The 17,139-nt window shown below is 43.4% G+C and overlaps 1 protein-coding gene across 2 annotated transcripts; it reads right to left on the reverse strand.

The window, feature by feature from the left end:
• Positions 1-4,135: 4,135 nt before the first annotated feature.
• Positions 4,136-16,698, reverse strand: VPS33A (VPS33A core subunit of CORVET and HOPS complexes). Of its 2 annotated transcripts, none has more exons than XM_082203624.1 (13): positions 16,548-16,698; positions 13,731-13,796; positions 13,334-13,461; positions 12,936-13,125; positions 11,381-11,497; positions 10,754-10,928; positions 9,687-9,880; positions 7,626-7,752; positions 7,353-7,420; positions 6,824-6,961; positions 6,206-6,343; positions 5,926-6,094; positions 4,136-5,407 (listed from the first exon to the last, which is right to left on the reverse strand). In XM_082203624.1, the coding sequence occupies exons 1-13, from the start codon at positions 16,647-16,649 to the stop codon at positions 5,214-5,216; spliced, it is 1,806 nt and encodes a 601-aa protein (XP_082059750.1). In that variant the 5' UTR covers positions 16,650-16,698; the 3' UTR covers positions 4,136-5,213. The 2 variants fall into 2 exon arrangements, with proteins under 2 accessions (XP_082059750.1, XP_082059751.1); XM_082203625.1 differs by lacking the exon at positions 16,548-16,698 and adding an exon at positions 15,683-16,061.
• Positions 16,699-17,139: the final 441 nt, after the last annotated feature.

Below are 17,139 nucleotides of genomic sequence, written 5' to 3' on the forward strand. Positions count from 1 at the left end.
GAAAATTGACATCTTTTCTAAACATATTGGGAAAGAGAATGTAATACTGTACTTGCTTAAGTTCTGTTTAGTAAAGGAATGTATTTATCTGCTTGTTAGCCTGAGGTTGGTTTCTCAACGTACAATTTTTGTGTGCTAAAAACAGGAGGCTAATTCTCCCCTTAATGCAGAATCTGTTGTAGATGGAAGTTAAGTGCTGAACAACTCCCAGCACGCCTGGAGGATGCGGACCATTTGGATCCCTTCCAGGCAGGATTCAGGCCTCATCATGGGACTGAAACTGCCTTGGTTGTGCTGGTCGATGATCTCTGGCGGGCTAGGGACAAAGGTAAGTGTTGTTCCCTAGTCCTGCTGGATCTCTCAGCGGCTTTTGATACCATTATTTGATAATGGTATCATTATTTGATAATGGTAACCATTATTATTTTGATACCAGCGGCATTTGATACCTATCTGTAACTGTTTTGATACCATTGACAATAACATCCTTCTGGAATGTCTAGAGGGGCTGGGAGCTGGAGGCACTGTTATACACTCCTTCTGGCTGTGTCCAGAAAGTGGTGGTGGGGGATGAGTGTTCAGACCCCTGGGCTCTCACTTGTGGGGTGCCTCAGAGCTCCATCCTCTTGCCCCAAGTTTTTTAACATTTATATGAAGCCACCTAGAGAGATCATCAGGGGGTTTGGGCTGGGTGTTCATCAGTATGCAGATGATACCCAGCTTTTTTAAATCAGAACCAGTGACGGCGGTGAATGTCCTGTGAGTGTCTGGATGGATGGTGGCTAACAGATTAGGGTTGAATCCGGACAAGACAGAAGTACTGTTTTGGGGGGACAGGGGGCAGGCTGGTGTGGAGGACTCCCTGGTCCTGAATGGGGTAACTGTGCCCCTGAAGGACCAGGTGCACAGCCTGGGAGCCATTTTGGACTCACAGCTGTCCATGGAGGCGCAGGTCAATTCTGTGTAGGATGCCTGCCCTGTAGAACGTCCTTCCCTCAGATGTCAAGGCAATAAGCAACTATCTTACTTTTAAAAGACATCTGAAGGCAGCCCTGTTTAGGGAAGTTTTTAATGTTTAATGCTGTATTGTGTTTTTAATATTTGGTTGGGAGCTGCCCAGAGTGGGTGGGGAAACCCAGACAGATGGGCAGGGTATAAATAATAAATTATTATAAGTGTCAGACCCAGAGTCTGCTATATACACATCACACTTAGAAGTCCATTTTGCACAGAAGAAAAATTGTCACAGCTTCTCCAGAACATTACAGCAACATTTAAAGGCGACTTCTGCTGTAAACGCAAGTCTGGTTTCCTGAGCTCGATCCAAGATATCTTTCCTCTAAACACCACATGGCAAGTGCTTTCTCAGCAGGCTTACTGCTCAAATTGTGTCTGTACACACCCTTTATCAGTACCACACTCATCTACACTTTAAAAATAAAGTATATTTTTGACCCTTAATGCTGCCTGCCTCCTTCTGGTTATTTCAGATGAAAGCATCTCTATTTAAAGTGACATCTTTCACTGAGATGCATTATAGCTTAGCAAATGGACTCTAAATTTAATCAGGCACCCTCATTATCGAATTATTATCCTTGGGATAAGCAAGCCCTTCCCCAGAAACAGATCAAAATCAAGCTACTCAGGAAGCCATTTAGGATGCAATTACTCCCCCAGTGATATGGTGAAAAATGCTAGCTTTTCCCCAGAAACATGCAAGCTCTTCCTCATGTACAAATCTATAAACTGACCCTGGAAATTTGAAGAAAGCAATGAAGGACGCAATTGCCTTTACAGCAATAACTGAAGCTTAATGTGAAAGTATCACGTACTTGTTCTGAAGGAGATTCATTTACTTGTGCTTCTGATACAGAAACATTAGTACACATTAACAATTGCAGAAAGAACTATTTTCCTTGCGAATTTGGCACTTGCGTGCTTTGCTTGAATTATAAATTCTAGTAGCTACTTTTCTTGTTTATCTTTATAGTTGCCCATTCTTTATTGGGAAATCCTGACTCCAGGGAAGGCAAAAGAAACCAAATTAATTTAGTTTCAGGGCACAAAAAAATTACTTTTAGGGAACTTTAAGCCCATACAAAAATTGAGTTGATGGAACAGTGCTACAACACTGGATTTGCTTTGTGAGAATGCTTGCTCCCTCTGGAATACCCAAGAGAATGTGCTAGAACTTGACATGCAATAAGAGCCTGGATAGCTCAGTTGGTTAGAGTACGGTGTTGATAACGCTAAGGTTGCAGGTTCGATTCTCACATGGGACAGCTGCATATTCCTGCATCGCAAGGGGTTGGACTAGACTAGATCATCCTCAGGGTGCCTTCCAACTCTACAATTCTATGACATTTCTATAACACAACTTAAAAGTTAAGAGCAAGCAAGTCTCCAGGAGCAATGACTGAGAAAAGCACCTGGATGTTCAGGTGAACTATCAGGAGAAAGGCAAATCCATCAATTGTGGCTTTCCTCACTTCTCATTTTTCCCATCTTCAGTTTTCTACATTTCACAATCAGTTTGAGGATTTTTAAAAAGTGTTTATGACAATTCATCAGCATTTAGTGCAAAGTCTTCTTAATATAATTTTTTTGCATGCAATTTTGAGTAATATACACATTTTTGCAAAGCAGTGTCCCCTAATTTAATGCAGTTTTTGTATGTTATTTCCACCAGTACATTTTTTGTACACATTACTTGGGCTGGAGAAGTGCAAATTTCAAAGGTTGGTTATGTTTCAGTAGGTGTGAATTACGTTGATTTGCCTTTAAATACAAATTGAATCAAATTTCTCCACTATCCCCTAATTGTCAGAGACAAAAGTCATGATCCATCATTGTCCCTCCACAACCCAAGACGTGCAAAAGTTCCTACATGTTCCACCATCTCTCTGTGTATCTTTACCAAGATTACACAAGTCTGACCACAACACTCTGCAGCAGCAGTACCCTGAAATTTAAATATCCGAGATGACAGTGGATTTGTATCTGGCTGACTGACCGAACCCAAAGGGTGCTCATCAATGGTTCCTCTTCATCCTGGAGAAGAGTGACTAGTGGGGTGCCACAGGGTTCTGTCTTGGGCCCGGTCTTATTCAACATCTTTATCAACGACTTGGATGATGGACTCAAGGGCATCCTGATCAAATTTGCAGATGACACCAAACTGGGAGGGGTGGCTAACACCCCAGAGGACAGGATCACACTTCAAAACGACCTTGACAGATTAGAGAACTGGGCAAAAATAAACAAGATGAATTTTAACAGGGAGAAATGTAAAGTATTGCACTTGGGCAAAAAAAATGAGAGGCACAAATACAAGATGGGTGACACCTGGCTTGAGAGCAGTACATGTGAAAAGGATCTAGGAGTCTTGGTTGACCACAAACTTGACATGAGCCAACAGTGTGACGCGGCAGCTAAAAAAGCCAATGCAATTCTGGGCTGCATCAATAGGAGTATAGCATCTAGATCAAGGGAAGTAATAGTGCCACTGTATTCTGCTCTGGTCAGACCACACCTGGAGTACTGTGTCCAGTTCTGGGCACCACAATTCAAGAAGGACACTGACAAACTGGAACGTGTCCAGAGGAGGGCAACCAAAATGGTCAAAGGCCTGGAAACGATGCCTTATGAGGAACGGCTAAGGGAGCTGGGCATGTTTAGCCTGGAGAAGAGGAGGTTGAGGGGTGATATGATAGCCATGTTCAAATATATAAAAGGATGTCACATGGAGGAGGGAGAAAGGTTGTTTTCTGCTGCTCCGGAGAAGCGGACACGGAGCAATGGATCCAAACTATAAGAAAGAAGATTCCACCTAAACATTAGGAAGAACTTCCTGACAGTGAGAGCTGTTCGACAGTGGAATTTGCTGCCAAGGAGTGTGGTGGAGTCTCCTACTTTGGAGGTCTTTAAGCAGAGGCTTGACAACCATATGTCAGGAGTGCTCTGATGGTGTTTCCTGCTTGGCAGGGGGTTGGACTCGATGGCCCTTGTGGTCTCTTCCAACTCTATGATTCTATGATTCTATGATTCTATGACTTTGTCTTGAGAACTTATTTCGAAGAATAATAAAGACAATTTAATACTTATTTGTATTAAACAACATATACACACAATGGAAAACCGTTGGAACTGTATCTTTATAATCAACATTTGTCTCCTTGAATTTACACATGTAGAACTCCAGCACCCTCAAAAAGGTATCAGCATTAATCTGACCACTGCTGTCTTCAGAGAAAAACAGTAAAAACTGGAGGCACACCAAAATGATCCAGGATCTTTTTGCAATCCCCACCCATTACATTCACTGTACAGGTTACAAACATACTTAATGCAAAGCTTTTAAAGTAAATTTTTAAGGAAAAGCTGACATGAAATGAGAGATTTAGATACATTTACAGCACACAAGAAAAATTGAGAACTCCCTCGTTACTGCAGAGAAAATTGTAGGAGAGGGGGAATCAGATTTTGTTGCTGTATGTCTCAGGATGTGTGGAAAGAAAAGCATGGGTTGAGAGAATGGAGGTGCTACCAACAGCATCATATAAATGGTTGGGACCAAAGAACTGAAGCCATTTGTAAACTTAACATATTCAGGGTTTTAGAACATGCTTTCAATAGGACTTGCAGAATGGTGGCCTAAGAGGAGACATAGCCATGTACAGGTCTACAAACGTTATACAACATCGCTTGCGGAGAAAGTTTAAGAATGGCATTAAGAGGCAGAACTCAAAAAACAAAGTGACAGTACAAAGGATGGAGGGGGTGAAGTGAAGTATCAGGGAAATCTTCCTGAGAGATGCATGGAATTGTGGAATATGTTAATTCCCAAAGAGATGCTTAGAAACTGCAATAAATAGATAGATAGATAACCTGGGAATAATGATAGGGGATGCACTGCAGGGCCGAGTCAAAGCACAGGCCACATTATTTAAGTTTCCTCCGAAGCTTATTTTTCAGAAAGCAATGTAAGGAACCATCTTCAAGGCATTTCATTTCTTTTATCGTTCCCTCTTTCAGAGAGGCATCAGCCTCTTGCAAAGTTATGGACAGAGTCAATGCAAGAACACCACGCTTTCTGCCCTGTATCTAGCAGCAAGGCCAGCTTCCATTTGCACTGCCAGGATACCTCTTCTCTGCTTCTTATCATTACACCTATCAAGTTATGGTGTCTCTTGATCGTTGTGCAGATTCTCATTCTAAAAGGGCGGAGGCTCCAACTTCTCCATTAGAGATTTGACCCAGCTTGTTCCATTGATGAGTTTAGTTGTTGCAATGACATATTCTGTGCCCCCATCTTCCATTTGAGACAGAAAGCGGAGGGCTGCAATTTCGGCATATGTCACTCCACCCAGGAAAAATACCAGAGTGACTCTGTTTTCTCCATGCTGACCTGCATTGTTTTCAAGGTAGAGAGTGGAAAACTGACTTTGAATATATTTTTTGTGCAACACAACTCCTACCCAACCCTCACTTCCCCCAGCTTGGTTTTAGATTGGTTATTTGACAAGAAGGTTGCTATGCTGCAGTTTGGAAGAGGGAAGCTAACCAAGGCAGAATGAAGCAACAGCGACTAAATATGCAACATCTGTCACTCAGATACAAGGCCCAACCCACTGGGAATGCCTACACTGCATTGAAACCAGTGGGAGTTGTGGGAGGCTGAACCCAGGCATCTGATCCAGGGCTCCATATGAGCTGCAACATGCAGGAAGAGCGGTTGAAATTGCATGGCCATTTTTAAAAAAATTCCATACAAACTTGCACCCTCTAGGAACAAGGAAGCCTTTGTTTGCACTGGAGCTCCAGTGTTAACAAGAAGCCACTGTATTGCGGGTGAAGCTGCAGTTGTCATTAGCAGCCCTTTAAGCACAATATTACAACACAAATTGTGTGTCCAAAGATACCTACGTTTTTTTTGAAGCCCTGTTGGCAATTGCTGCCTCTCTTCAAAGTGTGGTCCTGGAAGCATCTTTAACACTTCTTCTATGCTTCGCCACCCTGGACGGGCAAGCAATTGTGCCAGGCGCACACTTAGAGGAGCATAGCCACTGTATACATAAGAGATGTCGTTGGGATTCTGCAGGAAGGATGGAAGAAAGTGGGATCAATGAAGAGCAGCTTATCACCACAGTGCATTTCATAAATTTTTTAGCAATGTCGTAACTGTGTGATGAAGCACTTAACTTACCTGTTCATTGACATCATCCATCCACAGACGCAGAGTTTTCCGAATTGTTGGGTAGTTGTTTCTACTGGTTAACTGGGTCTTCAAGAGTCCAGCCTTTTCTAGATTATTTAAAGTCAGTATATGTTCATAGCCATAAGTCTGTAACAAGAACATGTGTTGTCAGCGGTACCAACTTGAATAAAATATTGTGGGGGCCCAGATAAGTCCTGTCCCACATAATCAATCACATGACACAGTGCACACACACCATGTGAATAGCAGTGCCCATCAACTTTGGAGGGCCCACCTCTTCAAATATATTTTTTTGGGGGGGAGGAGCCCCCATAGCCTCTAGGAGTTGGCTCCTATGTGTGCTGCTTGGTATTGGTTGTATTGGTGGACTGGTAATGTTGTTCGGATGCCTGATTATTGTTTTCCAAAGCAACCGCTCTATTTAAAACTTAAAAATGGAAAGCGTAATGCTTGAGAGAGTTTAAAGATATAAATACATCAACCTTGACATTAGGTTTTAATTACTGAGATGAGTTAACCAGCAGCTGGCCCGATGACTTGAGTTTCCCCACTAAACAATCGTGCATAAGGTTCTCCCAAGAGTGATCTATATTTGATTTGGCTAACCTGGAGAATCTCTCTCTTATAATGATCCAGGACCTTCTGTTTCAGTCCGCTGTTGCACACTGACTGCAGACAAACAAGTCTTAAAATCTTGATCAGAGGATGCTTTTGGGCAATACAGTCTTCAATGTAGTTGTTGACCTAAACAGAAAAAGCAAACCAACAAAACTACACCAACTTTTGAAATGGTAGCGAAACAAAATGTTTAGCTCTTATTCGTAGGGATGTAAAAGTGGACATGGAACCTCCTCCATCACAATGTCAAGAACAATTTGCATCAGTGAAACCAGCCACAAAACAGGATGCAATTTTTGGTGAGCAGTTTTTCTTCATCAATAAGAGTGGTTGCAGTCTGGGGCAGAAGGACTGCAGCTGCAGCTGGTGCTGAGGATGTTGGACCAAGGAAGTTTAGCTTCCAGAAGATTCAGTGGAACAGAAACAGGTTCCATTTAGCAAAAACGACACCCACCATTATTCCAAGAGATACTAGATAACAATGGGGGGGGACTATTTTAAGAGCATTTTCACCTACCTTATCAGTGTCTATTCCTGACATAAACTCTTGTTCCACTGTTAAGTTATCAAAGAAGTCTTCTGATGCTTAAATAAATAATATAAAACAGTAAATGAACACGCTGCATTTGAAAATAGTTTTCAGTCAAGAACAGTGCTGATATCTGGCCACTGGCAGCTTATCCACAGGGAATTTATTAAAGCTATAGCTGGAATATTCTGTAAGCCACCTTGAGTCCCATCTGGGGGAAAGGCAGTGAGTGAGTGAATGAATAAATAAGTAAAAACTCACTAGTGATATCTTTGATGAGTTCCGCGATAGAAGTGTGGTTAGCTAAAGAGCTTCTTGCTGCCTGCATGTGCGGCAGCTGTGAGACAAACTGTTTGATCTCTCCAACAGTTTTAGCATGGTGTCTTTCCTAGGAAAACAGACCCAGCAGATAACAGTTTAGAGTCAATCCCCAAGAGAACATGGAAATCTTATGTGTCTCCTTTACAATGTTCACTATTTTCAGTTAAGGAAAAAAATAGTTACGCTGCTGATGAGAGAATATCCAGTTCCCCATCCAATAATCTTTCTTTGTTGCATGATCAGTTTTGCAGTGTAAAACTGCTAAATGAATGGCAAGCTCTGGCAGAATGAACACTTTCCTAATCATTTCTAACTAACTGGCATCTTTTCATGCATGTTGCAGTTTTACACATCATAAAAACATTCTTCCTTTTCTAACACCAAAAAAGCCTGTGGGGAAGCTGTGCTGAATCAGGAGCTGCCTGGGGTGAGTGTGACCAGGTTGGATACCGGCCCCAGCAGAGTAAAACTCTTCTCTAACCTAATGAACTTCAAATATGAAACCAGCAGGAGACATTGTAATTCACACCGAGCTCATGGAGAGTGGAAAGAAAACCTCTATTTAAGTCCAAGATGCGCCCCTGCCAAATTACTAGAACACACGTGCCTTCTTTAATGACCACCATGCACTCCCATGGTTACAAATTGTCCCTTTGTTTGGATGTTTGCATTTTATTGATTTTACGTTTATTTTGTTTCTAAATTTTGCTCTTTGATTTTGAGAACCCTGATTGAAAAGCAGGTTATAAATGATCCAAATAAAGAAATTGGTCCAACATAATGAAGTGAGAAATTATCTGAGTCCATAAGGATGTTTCCTGAAGAGACATAAATCTTGTTATCTCAGTAACGATGAAAAGCACAGAGCTTAACTCTAAGGACTAGATTGCCAGAGGTGTCTAATGACCTATTAATAAGGACAATCCAGATGTATGTATTCTGCTTCCAGTTTCTATCAGACCAACAAGAAAGAACTACACATCCAAACACATTTATTGAAAAGTGGAATTTGGCTGAAGTGTAAACTATATGAATGGCAAGCCCAGGCAGGAAGATAATAATGAAGTATGCCATTAATAAGCCTTTTGCTACCCACAAGCTGCTGTTTCATTATCACCTATTATATCTGACAACCTTGCACTCTCTCTTGTTCCTTCCAACATAAAAGTGCCAATTATAGCACTCAATTTTAAATGGTTCCTCTTTCAATAGGCAAGTGCAGCTGGTCTGGCCTTCTAAAGGAGCAGAAAGAAATGCAGAAAATGTGACCAGATTACACAGCTCAGAGCTCAAGTCATCTATGCTTTTATGTACTATCATACTAGGCCAGGGATGATGGAATTTCCTGAAACTGCACATGGAAACTGCACACACATTTGTGACTGCAAGGACAAAGCCACTTGCCCAAATTATTATATGGCTACACCATCCCATGAGATATGTGACATCAATAAGATACATCTGATTTCAACATGCCATAGGAAAGTCCACATGTATGCCTTGGTAGTATGGAATTGGGGTAGGATTCAGTTCCCTAAGAATCTCAGCTTTCATTAAAATACAAGCAAGTTTCCATGTCTTATGACTGTAATGACATGTTCAAAAGTGTGCTTTCTGAATTCTCAGAAGCTAATGGGGAGGGCTTCAGTGTCTTCCATAACTTATTGTCTCTCTTCATAAGCAGTAAAACTAGAAGGGTACAAAATGTGAAAGTATAGATTGTGTAGATCTATACACTTATATGCATAACACATATATGTTGCTGATACAGGTTCTTCTTCTTGGTGCGGGGTTTGGATTGCACAGGCACAAATTTTCATTGTTTTTACAGAACACACAGCCTTGATAAAGACTAGTGCTGAAGCAAAAGTGCAGATCTGACTTCTGATTTGACCAGCATCCTGCAACTGCAAGGTGTGCATGGAACACTTCTGAGGCTGAATGGACAAGCCAGTTGAATCTGGACTCATCTGTGGGGATAAGATAACACAGGTTGATTACCTCAAATGCGGCTGAGATTATTTTGGCTCTCTTGCTCAGCACAGAGCCCACAGCATTGAAATTCTTGTCCCGGATCTCTGCATAAAGCTCCTCAGCAGAATTCAGCTGCAGCTTCTTGGGCTCTGTGGGGAGATCCTTGCCACCCTCCCCCTGCTTCTTGGGGGCAAACTTTTCTGGAGGGAGTTTCACGTAAGCTGCCAAAATACAAGCCAAAGAAAACAGAGCTGACTTGGCTTTCCAACACACAGAGGAATAAACACTGGGAAATAAGGAACCTGAGCTGTCACTTGGCAAGAGCTAAGCTGGCTCTCGAGGGGCACCAGTTTTTCATTTTTTCCAACTGAAACTGATCCAGGAGAAGCATCTTATTTCCCCTCTTCTCCTCTGCTGCCCACTTGTGGAACACTTTCTATACCAGATAATACCACTGGACAAAAGAGCAAAATACTTTCCTATTAAGTCAGGTGAAATAAATGAGAGTTACTAAACTGCTGTTAGAAAACTTGGTGGGACGGGGGCCCTGTAGCCCCCCAGGTGCTTTTGGACCATCCCGGTTGGGGCAGTCCAACAACAGCTGGAGAGCCACAGGTTCCACACCCTGCATTAGACAAGATGAGGAGAACTGGGGTCATCCTCTCATCCCCAGTGTCTCTAAAATGCTGCTTAAGGGTACGAGAGTGGGAGACCCTGAAAAATCCTCTGAAGAAGGAAGGAAGGAAGGAAGGAAGGAAGGAAGGAAGGAAGGAAAGCAGAAGACCTACAAGGAAGAGGAGGAGCCTTCCTTGGCTGGGGGAAAAGAAGGGGGACAATGACAACAAAAGACCAATTGGCATATCGTGAGGAAGCTGAGAAAAAACCTGTTACTGGGGATTGTTGTCCCTTCTCTGAACAGAACTGCTTACCTACTCCCTGACTAAGGAAAGGATGTGACCGGTAAGAAGAAACTGTCCACTACAATGAGAAGAGAGAATAAAGATGTATGTACTGGTCTAAGACAGGGTCTTTTTCCATCTGAGAACCAATTACTCAGAAATTTTGTTACATCCTGGTCACAGCTGCTAACTTACTATTCTGAATTCCGTATATCTCATCAATAAGCCCCTCATAAGTCAGCTGTGTGGCCAGAGGTGACATCAAGTCTATGTTGCGGTCAAGCAGCAAGAGGGTATCAAAGACTGGGAAGATTGGATTCTGGCTCCCAGAAAACTCCCGCTTCATCCTGATCATCATATTTGCCACGTGCTGAAGAAAGAAGCGTTTGGAAGATTATGACTCAGGCTACAAGCAGCAAGTAACACATCAAACATTGCAGACATCTTTGAATATGCACCTCTCACTTCCTGCGGTGGTGAGCCAAGCTCTAGATTGGTGTTCTGTCATCCCCTTTGTGCAAGAGACAGACCCAGACTGACTGCTGCTCCTCAACCTCCAAGGACATGGGCAGAATAACCAAAATCCGCAGCCTCATCTTCTTCATGTCTCTCATATACACCTCATACACCCACACACCCATTCACTATAACACAGAGTGTGTGGATTCATTAGACATTAAAGACCACATGCCTCTTTATATATAAGCAGGGTTAAGAAAAGAAAGAAAAAAGTAGAGCAATTCCAAAGCGATTGTTGTCCATACAAAGAGGCATTCACACAGTGAAATGGCAGACAAGGAAGGCGTTCTAGATCATATTTACCCTTGCGCATTCCCCTTTCCCAAAGATCTGTGGGATTGTTCCATAAAGTGCCTGGAGTGTCATGAGTCCCTTTGCTGCGTGATAGAGGCTGGTCTGGTCATTTTCTAAGTAACACTCCTATATTTTAAAAAAAGACAAAGAAAGCATGGTAAGAAACTTAGGATGCAGGTGGTATCCTCAGCTTACAGCAATAAGCTGAAAATAAAAAGGCATCCTACAAACACTGTACTTTAAATAAACAGGATCAGAAAACTGGCACAGATGACAAAGTGCTTCCTTGTGCTAATAGGTGTGTGTGTCAAACGGAATTTATTCTGCTGGCTCTTCTAGCTCCACAGAAGAGCTTCATTCAGTGATCACAAGAAATGAACACACACGTATTAAGGACAGTTGAAGACAGGGATACTCTTTCTCCCCTCCCTTTCTTAACTTACTGGCAGTGTGGGTCCTGCTGCCAAAATTGTCACACTGACTTCTGTAGGCTGAGACTAGGTAGGGACAAGGTGCGTAAGCTAAGTAGTTGCTGCCTGCTTAAATTGTAATTTTACTGTCTGAAACAGCTTTTATATATTCTCTCAATTTCATTTCATATAATAAAGCAAGCTTTCTTTGTCAATGTCTCTCAATAATCTTACTGTAAAGCCATTTGTTTGCCTCTAAGAATTACTGGGTTGCCCATCTGGCAGTTAATAGGTCTTTAGGATCACCAGCCCCAAACAAAAAGTATCAGGTGTCAGTTTTATTTAGGCGGGAATGGAGGCAAACAAATGTTCATAAACGGACACACATTATGATGTTAGCAAAAGATCCCAATCTTCTTTGACAGTGTGTGTATGAATACATGTGAGTGGTGGACACACATGTGAGTTCAGACACATACTGTAACACCCCCAAGGTGGTAAAATTTGCTGTAATTGATTACTATATGCTGTACTATATATATTGGCCAGCTTCCTTTTAAAAACCTCCAAGCAGAAGGCAGCCACCAGCTAATTAATTGTCACTGTCGAAGAGGGTTTCCATAGTATTTGTCATATTAAAATATACATACCCCACTTTTAAATCAATTTTCTCAAATCAGTTTATATAAAAAACAGTATGAACAAAAAAACACTTAACACACCTTAACAGAGCAGCACTAAAATCAGTTGAAGGCCTAGGTGAAATTTTCACCTGTGGCTCTAGGAAGATCAACCAATAATCAACACTCAGAAGGCGGCTCTCTTTCTGGTCACCAAAACTCAAGAGAAGGGCCTCTGAAACAGTTCTTAATGCGTGGGAAGAAGGAAGTGACCTAGATCTGTTTCCTTGCAGTTGAAGCTCATGACCTTGTCGTACAACGCAGAGAATAGTTGCTTTCCTTATAGCACTGAGGTGGTGGGGTATGCAGAAGATCTGGTTCCAGTCTAGACCTCAAGTCAATAGGAAGCCAAAGCCACTGCCAACTAATGACTCCTATGACTGAGCATTGGGGTGCCAACTGGGGGCTATCAGCAGCCAGTTTAGAAATATACCCCACACTGTGCTACCCTATGCAAAGAAACCCAATACTGACTTTGAAGGCGCTTTCAGACTCCATGGATAATAGGTCTCCATCAAATGGAATGAGGTCCAGGCTGTACTCCTCTCTGTGAATGAAGGAGCCCAGAACTCCTTGATCCTTCAGTCGCTGCTCACACAGCAAGCTGCGGCGTGGCACAAACAGGATGTGGAAATCCCTCTGTGGACAACGGACTCTGTCTTCACTAGAAAGGAGACAAGGAGACACCTCAAGAAATACAGAAACTACCAGTTAAAGTGAGAAGTTGGCCTTCAATATTCTGAACCAAGTCCATAAGTGATGTCACCTGAGTTCAGGTGTAACTTTTCAGTCAAGGGAAACAAGTAAGGTAACCCTGAGGTTTCTACTCAGACTGCAGAAAGCAAAAAGGTAGGTCTGGAGAGCTACTCTACCTGAGCACATTTTCAGCAATTATGTCCATGAGTTCTAGCCTTGGTCTGACAAAGAAAATAATATTCTTGACATCTGCAGGTGGGAGGCGGCCTGGTTTGAGAGTGAACATTTTCTCCACCTCATGTTCCTGGAAGGAGACAAAAGTAATAATGTGCAATCTTATTTTAGTCTTTAGAAGTTTATACATATGAGAAAGGAATGGATTTATGGTCAACTCACTACTGGGAGCATCTATCCTTGTGTTTTGTAAACTTGGTGTTTAGGTGGAATAACTACCCACCTAGGACACCAAAAACATTTTCTTCACACCTACTGGATAAAACTCTCAATAGGAAAACACACTATTTATGGCAAAAATCAGACTTAATATTTTTTAAAAATCTTGCCCAATCCTACCTTCAGAAGTGAATACTGTGCAATCAGCCCAAATGGACCTGTAAGGTACTCATCCCACACAATGGCCTAGGAAGAGGAAAGCAGAGAATCAGCTGACATTTCAAGCTACATCCAATACACAGAAGTGAGTGGGGTAGAGGGAAAGTCTCTGACAATTCTATGCAGAGAAACTTCATTATTTGTATTTCTAGACTGCCCTTCAGCTACACCTCTGAACCTGGCTCCGGCTTCATTTCCCCCTTGAAGGTAAGCTACAGAACAGGAGCTGCCAAACTGTGATCCACAGTTCATTCAGGAGGTCCATGACACCCATCACATTTAAATATCCAATTTGATCTTTAATTATGTTTTTCACATCAATATTCACATTGATCTTAATTGTATTTTTTTTTCTTTTTTCTTTGTAATTTTTTCTCTGTATTTTCATATATGTCTGTTCTTTGTGTATAACTTCAATAAAAATGCATTAAAAAAAAAAGATCTTAATTGTATTTTTAATACAGTGTGATACAATAAGAAACAAAAGGTAATACAATTTTGAATTCCATATATAATATCTAGCCGAGTGCATTCAAATTGCTAAACAGACAGAAAAATCATTGAAGACACACAGCAATTTTCAGGTGGTTGGGGGTTTAGGAATCTTTTTTTTTTTTTTTTTACCATTGCCCGAGAACAAACCTTCGCTATAGCTTATGGTTTGTCAAAATAAACCATAGGCTCAGGTTCAGACACAGCGCTAAGCCAAATCATGGCTTAGCTCACAGCACTGAAGCAACTGTAAGACCAGAGGATGGAAGAGCAAAGTAGCTGCCATCTTCTCTCTGGAAACCTGCAGGTTTGGTTGGGCCAAGTCATGGTTTGTGCAAACCCATCACTGCGTGGGCATGTATGAAAACATGAAGTAGTAGATTCTGAAAGCACACCTGAAAGATCATGCTCTTCCCAGGGAGGTTCAGCCAGTGCCTTCATGATACACCTTTAGGCACCAGGCAAAAATGTTCGTCTTTAACCAGGCCTTTGACTAACTGACATCCCGTTAGCTAAAATGCCCTTTTAAGTGTGTTGTGGAAGAGGAATTATTGGGTTGTCTTTGTTCTTATTTTTAATATGTATTTTGTGTTTTTTATATTGTAGTTTTATGTTGTGAAGTACCCTGAGATCTACAGGTACAGGGTGCAATAATTTTTTAATAATAGTACTAAAATAGTTACACAAAGCACATTACAGTGGTACCTCGGGTTAAGTACTTAATTTGTTCCGGAGGTCCGATCTTAACCTGAAACTGTTCTTAACCTGAAGCACCACTTTAGCTAATGGGGCCTCCTGCTGCTGCTGCGCCGCTGCACGATTTCTGTTCTCATCCTGAAGCAAAGTTCTTAACCCGAGGTACTAATTCTGGGTTAGCGGAGTCTGTAACCTGAAGCGTATGTAACCAGAGGTGCCACTGTATAAAGCTATTTTTGGCCATCTCACCCCTTGCTTTTTCCTGTAAGACCAATTACAGTCATTAGCAGTCGTCAACAGGTTTACCTATCAGGCAATGACCCATCTCCCACCCCCCTTCTGAGGAATCCCCCTCCCCACCCTCTCACTATATATAGAAAGGTCTGGCAACTTCTGTTTCAGTGTATCTGAAGAGGTGTGCAAGCGCACAAAAGCTCATACCAAGAACAAACTTAGTTGGTCTCTAAGGTGCTACTGGAAGGAATTTTTTTATTTTGTTTCGACTACCCATAAGTAAATAATATATTGAGGAGATGGTCTCTGCCAGTAACCAGCCTGAAAAGCCTGACACGAAAGGAAAAGAGGGGAGGGAGGGAAGAGGGAAAAGCCCAGGCACACAAAAGCTCATACCAAGAACAAACTTAGCTGGTCTCTAAGGTGCTATTGGACAATTTTATTACTATTTTTATATATTTCTACTGCGCCAGACCAACAAGGCAACCTACCTGAATCTATAACCTTAGTAGAGTAAGCTTCATTGAGGTATTAAGGCCCTGTGAGAAGGCTAGTGCATGTCTGTATGTATGCACCATTTTACATTCTGTGCATGTTTTTTTAAGAAATAAAGCTAACTAGGCTCATTAGAATTTACGTACAGTGGTATTTTTAGACCCCAGATGTAGTGGTTTTAGGGGGGGGCCTTTAAAACGGCATTTTAATTTTTTTCATAAATGTTTTCAGCATTAGGGCAAGAGAAATAAAGCCCATTTTAGTGACAATTTAAGTGAATTTAAAATGCAAAACTGTGCGTGCTCAGAATATTTCTTTTTAATTAAGAAGCCTTTTGTTCTTTGATCCAACTTATCTGGAAGGCGGAGACAGCTTAAGGGCATGGGAAGGGGGGGGGCGAGGGAGAGGACCGAGGCGGGATTCGCAAGCCAAGAGGCCGCAGAGGCCTCACGAGAGAGTTTCCAAGGGAGCAGAAAGGATGTTGAGGCGCCTGCCCAGAGCCCAGCCCGGGAGAAGCCTCCCAGGGAGCCGTTTCACGCCGCCCGGCCCCCCGGAGCCCCGCTCCCCCTCTCCGCTTGTGCGTTTTGTTTCCCGTGGGTTGGGTGGTGCTGCCGATTTGCAGGCGCGCCCTTCGCCCCGAGGGCGCCTCGTTTGTCCTCCTTCCTTCGCGAACGGGGCCCTTTGTGAGGCTTCGCGAACGCGGCCCCAAGAGGCCGAGGCCCTGCGCCTGGCCGCGGACTCCCGAGGAGGAGGAGACGGGCCCGCCTCGCCCCGGCCGGGGGGGGGGAGAGGAAGGGAAGAGCGAGGCGGAAAGGGCCCGGCGGCGCCGCGCGGCCTCCCCTCCCCGCGATCCCGGCCGACCTTGGATCCGGCGCACTTGTCGAGGAACTCGCGCAGCTCCTTGCGGCCGGCCTCGCGCAGCGCCATCAGGTTGACCCGGCCCGAGTTCAGGTGCGCCGCCATGGCCGCTCCTGCCGCCGCCGCCGCCTCGCTCCGCCCGCCGCCGGCCCAGCCCAGCCCGGTCAGGCGGAGCCCGAGGCCGACGGGGAGGGACCAGGGGCCGCCGGGGCCGCCTCTTCTTCTTCTTCTTTGACGATCCCTCGAAGCCGAGCGAGGTTGTTTTCCAGAAAGAGGGTTTCAGCAGTAAGAGCCTGTGGAGGCCAGTTGTGGACCCCGCCTCCTTCCACGGGGGGACAGAGGCTTCCGGGCAGGAGTTGATCGCGGGGAGGGTTGGCCAAGCCCGCCTTCCTCTTAGGCGACATTTTTCCACCTTCGCCGCATCAAGCAGTTGGTCCCTTACCTTTCCCGCCCCGACCTGGCCGCAGTGATCCACGCAACGATCACCTCCAGGCTTGACTACTGTAATTCGCTCTACGCGGGGCTGCCCTTGAAGCTGTCCCAGAAACTCCAGCGGGTGAAGAATGCTGCAGCAAGGCTCCTCATAGGGTCTCTG

The sequence above is a fragment of the Podarcis vaucheri genome (genome assembly GCF_965113315.1).
Source record: "Podarcis vaucheri genome assembly, chromosome: 16".
NCBI classification, from domain to species: Eukaryota; Metazoa; Chordata; class Lepidosauria; order Squamata; family Lacertidae; genus Podarcis; species Podarcis vaucheri.

Bases quoted from the DNA above. Each gene is read 5' to 3' on its own strand.
- VPS33A (XM_082203624.1), bottom strand. From the start codon at position 16,649: ATGGCGGCGCACCTGAACTCGGGCCGGGTCAACCTGATGGCGCTGCGC. The intron at 13,126-13,333 runs GTAGAGTAGCTC...TCTCCTTTCTAG, and splicing joins ATTGCTGAAAATGTGCTCAG to TGAAGACAGAGTCCGTTGTC. The intron at 9,881-10,753 runs GTAAGTTAGCAG...GTATTTTGGCAG, and splicing joins GATATACGGAATTCAGAATA to CTTACGTGAAACTCCCTCCA.